Source organism: Oryza glaberrima, chromosome 12 (genome assembly GCF_000147395.1).
Source record: "Oryza glaberrima chromosome 12, OglaRS2, whole genome shotgun sequence".
In the NCBI taxonomy this organism is placed as follows: Eukaryota; Viridiplantae; Streptophyta; class Magnoliopsida; order Poales; family Poaceae; genus Oryza; species Oryza glaberrima.
Genome location: NC_068337.1, coordinates 11,822,232 through 11,833,111, shown reverse-complemented (window position 1 = coordinate 11,833,111; position 10,880 = coordinate 11,822,232). Strand labels below are relative to the sequence as shown.

At 35.8% G+C, this 10,880-nt stretch overlaps 1 protein-coding gene across 1 annotated transcript; it reads right to left on the bottom strand.

Annotated features, from left to right (window-relative positions):
- Positions 1–449: 449 nt before the first annotated feature.
- On the bottom strand, positions 450–10,138 carry LOC127756275 (NAC domain-containing protein 26-like). Its single transcript, XM_052281659.1, is given in 3 exon segments — positions 450–593; positions 596–1,699; positions 10,052–10,138. Coding segments are annotated over 3 exon segments (1,335 nt in total).
- Between the last annotated feature and the right edge of the window lie 742 nt (positions 10,139–10,880).

The window sequence follows — 10,880 nt, the reverse complement described above, 5'->3', positions numbered from 1 at the left end:
CAAGAGAAGTGCATAACTTTGATCCTGACAACAAATTTGTCTGCAGTTCAAACTCTGCGCATGCAATTGTTGCAGAACATAATTCTTAGAACACAACAGGAACAATTCAATTACAAAGCAAGCTGAACACTATATGTTCACACGAACTCATAATTACTCTTGACGTGACGAATTTGGTCACATAAAGAATTTCGTGTTCTCTTGTACAATTTAAAGAATTTCACAACTAATCTTCACTACAATTTACAGCTCTTCATCAGATGGTGGTAGTCTTTCAGATACACCTTCAGCCACTGTTGGTCAATTTGATCGTCGCCCATGTCCTTCAGAAGCACACGGTAGCCCCCCTGCGACTGCTTGTCACATCCACCTCTTCCGCGACGACGGAAGGAGCGAACACATGGCGTCTTAGCATGCTCGCAAAATCGTCCTCGCCCTCGTCTTCTTCTTCATTGGTCTCGAACGGATCCTTGGGAAAGGTCAGAATGGGTGGATGAGGCGGCGGTGGCGCCATGGCGGGCCAAGATGCCGGTCGCGGAGGAGGAGGCGTAGGAGGAGTCGCACACCGCGGTGGATTGTCATTGCCGTCCTCTTCTCCTCCTCCTTGTAGCGCGTCCTCCAGTTCTTTGGCGAGCTCGTCGTATTCAAATAGCTGGGAAGGGAGGATGCCGTCGACTGGTGTACTGTCCAGGAAACTCATAAGCTCGTCCATTTCCATGCCGATGTCAGCCGGATCGGGTACATAAGCAGGGCCTTGCTCTGGCGTCGCAGGGACAGACGGCTGAGTCACCGAGGCAGCTGGCGCCGGTGGCTCGAACGGGTCCGTCGGGTAGGTCTGGAATGGTGGATGATGCTGCGATGGCGCCACGGCACACCGGGGTGGCGCCGCGGACGCCGTCACGCTGCTCTGCGGCGCCATTGGTTTTGCCGAGACAGCGCCTTTCATCTTCTTGGTGGCGCACGGCGGCTCGGCGACCGGCGCGGCGGGCCTCTTCTGGGGCGGCGCCTGCTGCTGCGTGATCACGGGCACTTGTCGTGGCGGCGCAGGAGCTTGCGGCGCCGCCTGTGCTGCAGAATACGGCGGCGGCGCGAGTTCTTGGGGCGGCGGCACGAGTTCTTGAGGCGGCGGCAGGGCGGCTGATTCTTGGTGCGCCACCGAATCAGGAGCCGCCCTCGGGGAGACGTAAATCCGGCAGACGACGGGCTCGACGACACCACCGGCTTCTTTCCCGCAGAGGTGATACTCCTCCATCAACCAATCCGTGTTGTTGCCACCTTTCTTGAAGCGGAAGTTCTTGACCTCGCCGATCTTGATCCCCTCCCTGTTCTTGAGATCCTTGCTGGACTGCGAGACCCAGGTGCCACCCCCGGCGGAGCGGGAGAACTTCCCTTTGACCCGCTTGCAACCGGTGAAGAAGAACCGGTCGCCATTGGGGCTCCTCGCCACGGGCGCGTACTTGCCGGCGAGGTCCCTGGGCTCGTCGGCGCCGTAGACGTCAGCGCGGTGGATGTACCCCTCGGTGTCCTTGGGCGGGTGGCCGGCGATGAGCCGTGGCAGGTAGTAGGTGATGACCTCCTCCTGAGACGGGTTGAAGCGAAACCCTAGCTTGAGGAGAAGATCGAGGCTGGCCATGTCGATGGGAGAAGGCGATGGATGGAGCGCGCGGGAGGAAGAAGCGAGGGAAGGAAAGGGGTTGCTCTGCTTTTAAAGGCAGCGGCGGGACGGGAGCTAGGGTGGGTGCGGATCCGATTCGGACTCCGAATCCAATCGGGTCGACGCTAATTGTTTGGATTTTTTTTTGACGGATTTGCTATTGCTCTGTTGACAGATTTTAGAGTGCCAAATCTGTCGTTTTTTCTGCCGTTCATCTTCTTTGTGATTCGTGCAGCACACGGGTGTGGGTTGGACTTTTAGTTTCTCTGATATGGGCTATGATATTGATTTATATGGGCTTTGCATCTTCTTTTTGGGCTGGGTTTATTTGGGCCCATTTTGTTGGTCTGTGGGTCCCACTTTAACTGTTCACCACTTTGAAATCAACGCCTACTTCATCCGTTGTATGGGTCCCACCTTGACCATTTACTCCCTTCATCCTATAATATAAGGCATGATAAAAATTACACGGTCTCTAGAGCTAATTTTTAACTTATAATTTCTCATATGCTATAAGGTTTGTAGCAATAAAATTATAATAATATGAACGTAAATTTAAATGTCAATCTAATGATATAACTTTTAACAAATAAAATTCATTTCATATTACATTAAATGTTGGTCAAATGTTTTAAAGGTTAAATCTTGAAATAAGTGCACACCTTATATTATGGGATGGAGGGAGTATCTCGTTTATTCCTACAAAATCCAAGAGAGAGAGAGAGAGAGCCAAGACCAGCGATTTCACCGAGATGAGGAGCAGGCGAGCTCGCTGCACCATCAAGCTGGAGATTTCGTCGCGGCGTCGACGGCGTTGGAGCTACTGGTTCGTGATTCGTCATCGTCGGTATTGGTGGTTAGTACTTGTTCCCTTGCTTTCGTTTTCCTTTCCCATCGTTTTCTGCAGTAGTAGCCATCACCACCGCCATTTTCGGCTGCATTTTTTGCTTGTGTTGTTTGACTAGTTGATCGATTTTTGGTGCCACCTTCGATTTTGTTGGTGGAGTTATGATTCGTTGTAGAGTTTTTGTGTTGTTCTCAAGGCAATTTGTTGCGAACCATTTTGTGTTTAGCAACGATTAGATCTGACTTCTAGAACGATGTAAACACACACCCTTGAGTAGAGCACATGCATGTTTTATGTTTGTTTAAACTTCATTGATGCCTGCATGATTTATTCTAACTCTAATTTTTTTGCAGGTATTTTGCTTGTATTTTAGCTCTGTTTTGGTGTTTCAATCACAGATCTATCATTTTCATCTAAGGTGAGTTAGTTTTTTTTTATTTTCAACTTGAATGTGTGTGGTTCTGGAATTTTTTGTGGGTTTTCCTTTTAAACAATGAGTTAGTGGCTTTTGGGCAATGTAATGGTTGATGTGAAATGCTGCTTGTGGATGTGTTTTTATTGTGTATGTGAAAATGTAATTCTGCATGTGCATGTTTGTATTGATTTTTTTTTCCTCAAATGTGTTCTATGAGGTCTCCACGAATCATTATTTTTATTTTTTGTTCATTATATTATTTTGCTATTCCTACTGCTTGTATGTCTGTTGAAAAGTGTTTGTTTAACTCTATGTTTGGTATATTAGATATTGAGTTTACTGTGTTTGAGATGTATATTAACTGATAGTAAGAAAAGCTTTATCTTAAGTTAGAAATAAATATTGTAACTTGCTTGTATGAGTATATGTCTAGTTGCATGTCCGAGTGTCTTTCCTTTGTGAATGTTTGGTGATTTAGTCGGCTGTTTCAGTTCAGTTTCATGAAGTTAGTGGATGAACTGCTTTTAGATTTTGTGTTGGTTTTAGTTGATTCATTCAGTTCAGTTTCATGAAGTTAGTGGACGACTTTGTGTATATTTGTGGCTAGGAGCATTCTATTGTTTTATGGTCTTTTTGGTTAATCAAAGCAAAACCCTATTTGTTCAATTCATCAGCACACATGCGCAGCGGCGAGCTCATGTGTAGTGAATTAGCACAACAGTGAGTTCTAACTGGCAAATACATTGTACATACTTGGGCATTAATTAGGTGATGAGGGCAAATGATTTTTGCTTAGTGCTTATTTGCCTATGATTTTCTGCCAGCCTCCCATTTGGGAGCAAGTATTCAGTTATCATTAAATTGAATGGTTAACATCTGAATTTGCCTAAAAGTGGACGCCGATGGCAAAGATGGGGTTAGGTTGGAACCATCTACAAGCCACACCCAGCCGGGAACCGATCCTGAAAGACGAAGCAGACATGCACTGCTCCAAGAATTATTTCTAAAATGAAAATTCATTTCTTTAGCCTTTCTTTGTTCTGGTAGTATTATTGTCTGGGCTGCAAATTTTTGACTTTGGTTTTGATCGACTAGGTGCCACTTCAGATCTTAATTGTACTATGCCATCATCAAACATATAATAATTTTGTGAAACACAATAAAAACACATGGTGAAACATATATCTATCACGTATGAAACATTAAGTTTTTATGGTTTGAAACATATGTTTTTCTTTCATCAGAATATAATCATGTGATATCTTATTGTAAAGATTTATAGCGAATTCAACGGCATGATCGAATCGCTCATCAGTTAAGTAGTTTGGAAGAAAAAAGATTTTTAAAATCATTAAATAGTTGCATGCATGCATGGTGTGGGGAAAAAGTCAATAAAATGTATGAGAGAAAGAGAGTGAGGCATATGCTTCTCATACTTTTTCAGTGTGAAGCATTATATGTGGTGAGACAAAAAAAATCAGTTACTGAAACATTTAACTTTTCTATGAAACATAATGAAAACTCACAATGAAACATATTGCTACCGCGTCTGAAACATTAAACTTAACGGATTGAAACATACGTTTTTCTTTTATTGGAATGTAATTATGTGATATCTTGTTATAAAGATTTAATTATAACAAATATAATGGTGTGATCATATCACAGACTGGATAAGTAGATCAGAAGGAAAATTATTTTGAAGATCATTATAACATGTATGGATGTGTGGAGTGGATTGGAAAGTAGAAGTTTGCCTGTCCGATTTTTGTTTGCTGCATCAGACGTCTAATAGGAAGCATTTCCGGAATGTTAGTCCTACATATTTCACTATTAAACAGCATGATGGCACAAGAATATTTTAAGCTATTATATATGATAAAACATTGTTATTATTGTTTTTTAACTATTTATATGGTGATTAGTTTTTTTTAACTTTTGTTTTATTTTTCCAATAGATGGTTAATCAAAAAGCAATTGATGATATTTTTAGTGATGAGATGTCTTCAGATTCTGAAAGTTCTCCAAATGATGAAGAATTTTGAAATGATAAATCTGACAATGAGGTATTTTTGTTTTAATAATAACCAAAAGTTCATTTTTGTCATTTTGCTTAATCTTACAATTTATTATACTATTTTTTAAAATTTGTGTAGTGATGTAAAATAAGCTGTGATGAGTTATCAAAATATGAGCTATTACGATCATTAAAAGAAAAATTGAATAAAGGCAAATTTTCATTTGATGGCAACTTGAAGGTAACCAATCTACTCATTTGTTTTAAACTTTTTATTAGAAAAAATAGGAGTGGAGCTTGGTGGAGCTCTCTCACAAAATTAACTAGAGTTGTGGAGCTGGGTTAGGCAGCTACACAACTCCACTCTAGACCCAACTCCTGGAGTTAAATTTAGGGGTTGGAGCTGCACCAACGGGCCCTTAGTATGTCTGAATTGCTTTCTCTGCTCCAATTCATTGTTGCAACCTAGTACAAAATATCTCAGTGCTTTTGAAGATGTAAGTTCAATTGAAAAATTGGACTGGAGTAAACTTGTATTTGAATGATTGATGAAGCATATAGAAAAACTTGACAAGTCGAAAAGTTTTGGTGGCTGTCTACCAATAGGTATGTTTTTCAATTTTTTTTTGTTTGTACTCTCATTTAAACTCTTATAACAAACTGAAAAAATCTTCTAACTTGACATTTTATAATCTTGACATTTTGATTTTTAGAAGACCAATAGGTATCTTCTACCATGATTTTATAAGCTTTAAATTTTTAATTTCACTTACATGTTTTTAGTACTTAAATTACAGTTTTTTTCAATGTAATTCTTATACAAATTTACTGTAATTTGATTTATATTATTTATTTCTAATATTAATTTTTTGATATTAGGATCTTATCTAAACAGAATATATTTGTTGTCACATAAATTCCTTGCTTTTATAACTTTTCAGTTCAACCAATATTAAATTTTCTGACATAAAACTATGTACAAAAATGGGAACATTCTGAATTCATAACTTATCATAACAGTAGACAGTTTGTACTGTTTTCTTGTTTCTTTATAATTTTCAAATTATTTTTTTAGAGTTGATTGTGGAATCTTTACTCTAAAGTTCATGGAGACTTGGTGTCCGAGAGTTCTACTTCCAAATCTTTTTTCCCAAAGAGATATTCCTCATATCAGAATTCAACTTTTAAACAAAATGCTGTTCCACCCAAATAACTCAAACCTTAGCTCAGAACTTTATCAACTCCTGAATGATCATTTTTGAAGGTCATTTTTAAAAAACTATTTATATCATTTTTGTACTTTCATGCTATGTTTTGAAAATTTTTCTTTCTTTTTCTGTAGATTTTGGATTTATATCTTGAAGAAATGGTTCAAGTGGAGATTATAGATTCATATTCTCCAGAAGGACAATTGACTATAATAGTCTTACTACTTACACACATATTACTTTGTAATTACAACCTTTTGCTACTTGTGTAACTTGTGTAATCTCAGTTTGACTTGTTTTCATCACAAACAATTGTTGATAAAGTATAATTATTGAACTTGAAATATGATACTGCAGTAATAGAACTCATTATTACAACTATAAATATCCATTTTTGTCTCTGAAATATACTTAAGTATGAATTCTAATTCAGATGATCATATGAAATTTGATATGAATACAAAAAAATATTTGATTATAGATCTAAATACCGAAATTCTTCACTTCTTTTTCATCTTCTTGCTTGAATTTTGTACTTCATCATTGCAGCTTTTGCCTCCCATTGTGTTGTCCTTCTGAGATTTTCTTTTACTTGGAGCAACATTTTTCTTTTGTTCTTGTCCATCCTGCAATTGTTTTGAAAATATTATATTTTTATTTTGATCCAATTTTTTTTAAAAATATATTTATAATATTACTTACTTACCTCTTTAGTATTATTTTGAACTTTTCTCTTCTTCTTCCTTGGCAAATCAAATTTCATGTGTTTAAATGGACATGTGGGAAATGTGTGGTCTGTTCTACCACAATGACTGCAATGATTTGTCTCTTTTTCTTCAATTTGCTCCCTAATAGTCTTGTATCCTTGTCTTGGCCTTCCTTTTGAATTTGCTATATCAGGATCTTCCATATATTTTCGTCATTCATTGTTTGTTCCTCCGCATCAATGTTCTCTGAATTTTCATTGACTTCTGCTTTTCCATTTTGCAAGATGTTATCCTCAACATTGACATTTTGATGTTCACACTCTTGAATCATTGAAATCATTTATTTCAATGTGCTACTAGTTTTGTATGATTCTTCCAACAAGTATTCATATGTTTCAACTGATTTGAAACCTCTTGATGCAATATCTGTAAAATTTTTGGACAAAATATTGAATCTGAGAATTGAAGATTCAGAAACAGGTAATATTTCTTTTCCCTTTAATGAATCTGTTGTCCATTGTATCTTTCTCCATCTGAAGAACATGTTACCTATTGATAAATTCGTTGTTTGAAATTCCTTTTCATCAGCAATCTTAACAACATTTGATCTCCTGATTTTTTTGTCTTTTAATCCTGAGTACAAAAGCATTTCAATTAAAACAAGAATTAAAGAATGAATTTTGAAATATGAAATAAAATATAACAGCATGACTAGAAACTTTAATATATTAATGTCAGTTACATTTTTTAAATACTAAAATTACAGTGTTTTTTCTATGTAATTCTTATACAAATTGACTGTAAATTGTATTGAAATTATTAAACATTTCAAATTGATGTTTGTCTTTAGGACAATAGTGATAATTTTGAAAGATAGTATTGATTATTAGAAGCAAACATCAATTTTCTTAACAATTGTTCTCAATTATATTTTTTAAGTTCTAAAATGACAGGGTTTTTTATTGTAATGATATTTCAAATTCAATGCAAGTTTAATTGAATTTTATAACACAGATCAAAATTTACCTGTTCTTGATTCCTGTGTGTTCACTCCACTCGTGCTTTCCTTCTTTTTTTTTCTGTAACTTCATTCATATCATGTTTCTCTTTCGTTGCAACTGAAACAATCAAAGGAAATTGTTTTTGGACAATTACATTTAACTTGAAAAATCAAATTAAAGTAGTAGTAATCACATAAATTTTCATATACATGTTTTTAGTACTAAATTTACAGTGTTTTTTTCTATGTAATTCTTATACAAATTGATTGTAAATTGTATTGAAATTATTAAACAGATCAATTTAGTACTTCTAAATTCATTTTTGAATCATTTCAATACTAAAACAATACTAGAAATTGTATTTAATACAGATAGTAATGAAAATTACAAGTGAACAGAAATTTTTGATCATTTGATTCTAGTTACATGTTTCAAGTTCTCAAATTATAGTGCAGATTCTATGTAATTCTTACACAAATTGACTATAATTTGTAATTTTAGTCAGTTCATGTTTTTTTGGTTGAATCTGAAAGGACTGAAGCCAAATCTTGTTTGTATTATGACTGCATAGCACAATATTAAGAGTAGTGCAGTATAGTGCAACATTCAGTGTTTTCAGATCCAACATTTTTCTAATTTCAGATCCAATATTTTTTCTAATTGAAACATTCCAATAATTGAAAATTGAAATTTATAAGTCTAGTTTAATTTTTGAAGTTTTGAAATCAGTGTTTTTCACTGTAATTTGAATTGAATTTTGTAAAACAGATATTGATTTACCTGTTCTTGATTCTCGTGTATTCACTCCACTGATGCCTTCCATCTTTTTTCCTTCTGCAATTCCTGTATGTTCACTCAAATCATGTTTCATTTTGGTTGAATCCGAAACAATCAAAGGAAATTGTGTTTTTTCTTTTAAACAATAATACAAACATTCAAAGTACATTAGAAATGAACAACATAGAAAGTGCATTGTAATTTTGAAACTAACGAATCAATTTTTTGTTTCTTTTTTGTCTTGAGCATTTTGCTTTAGCGAGTTGTGTTCTTTATTATTGAATTAATCTTGTTAGTAATTCTACATTTTAGCATGCCAGTTTGTATTTAGTTAGAGTAGGTTGATAATGCCTCGGATTTTCACTTGGACTTGTAGCTTGTTTAGATGCTAGTTTATTTCATTAATCTAGTTTTCCAGAACCTTTCGATTTCTGCTTGCTTATGTTTGTATCAGTCCAAACATGTGTCCTATACATGATCACAATATTGTCTTTCTTTGTCCAGCATATTACTAGATCAAATGCCACTGCTGTTGTTTTAAACATAATAGAAGTGCATTAGATAGGATGTCCAGAGTTAGTTTTTGAACATGCTTTGCCCATAATTTAGCTAGAGACTAGAAATCACATCTATTTCACATGTTATCAAAAGTAGTTATTTTCACAAAAAATATTCACATCTACCTGACTAGGTAAAGATATCCTAGGCCTAGGAATAGAATTTTTCCTAGTGTTGTTAATCTGAGTGTTTAGTTTGTCTTTTAGGCCAATAGTCATCATTTTGTCTTTAGGCCAATAGAGTATCTTAGGTGTTGTTTTTGTCATGTTATAGTTCTTGAATTAGAACTGAACAACACTGTCTTTGTTTTTGTTGTATATTCAGAGCTCTTGTGTGCATTGTACAAGTCTTGAATTTTTGTCACATTTGTCTATGCTTTTCGGTCTTTTAATCCATACTTTTGTCACTGAAATAGTAAAATGTAAATGTTGTTTGTACTTTTAATCCACAGTACTTCATGATATCTGTATATTGCTTTTTTTCTCCATTGTAGTGCCAAATTCAGAGTTTGCAAATACAAATTCAAAGTTTGCGTTATGTCTTCAGAACCACTGAACAAGAAAATAAGATCAAAGCAATACATTATTTACTCAGATCCCAAACCACACTGAAACAAAATTCAGATCCAGCCAATTTGTTTGATATATAACATTTCAAAGAAGAACAACTTTTTTGTGGGGATGTTTATTTTTGCTGCCCAATACGTGTCTACTTATTTTCTCTCTAAACTCTATTTTGTTCTAATTTACCAGAGGAAGTATTTTGCAAGATCAAAACTCAAAGACCAACATGAAGTAAAGGAAGATTCAAAAGAAAATATACATGCGTAGCTGGTTACTTGAAGAAATTCAGAAGAATCACATGTACCTTCCGATTTGTGCTTTTCTTGAAATTTGATTCCCAATCTTTCTGCTTTTGAATCTTGTCCAGAAGAATCTTGTTCTTTTGTTGCATCTCTAATTTTGAGTTCCTTTTCCTTCATCTCCATTTTTCCCCACTTTCTTCTCTTCAATCGATTCGTGTTTATCTCTCTGAGTTTTTGCCTGTTTTGTTCACCGGTCACGTGTGTTTGTCACCGATCTACTTGCATTGCAAGTTTTGTATGTCATGTGTTTGCCCCTTCTTTTTGGGCTTTATTTGGGTTTGACTTTTTTTGAGCTCATAATCTGTTTTATATCTCTTCATGTTTTTTTCTGGACCTAATTTGGGCTTTTTAAGTTGGGCCAAGATTCGTTTGTCAATATCTATGTATTTAGTTTTTTAGTTTTCAAAATTCTAGGCTGTTAGATCAAAATCTAGTGGTTCAAAAATTCAACAGATTTGGGCCCCTGTTTTCTATCGACAGAACAGTAGACAGTCCCTTTTTTTAAGATAATGGAATCAAACTTTCTGACCTTTGCTCAAAACTTATAACCAATTATTACAAAGTTTACACAAAATCAAACTCATAAGTGAGTATGTAGCCAAAGTAACAAAACTAAAAGTAAAAGCAAACTAATAAAAACCAAGCTAGGTAAAGACCCCGCAACTACTGAATTCTATTGGAGAATCTCCACTCGAAGTTGGCAAAGAGCTAGATGATCATGGACTCAAGTTTACGACACTCATCTTTTATTATCTTGATATGATCATCATGCCTTTGTAGTTGAGCCCATTCCCGGAGCCAATATGTTGCCCTGGAAAGAACCTGCAAATA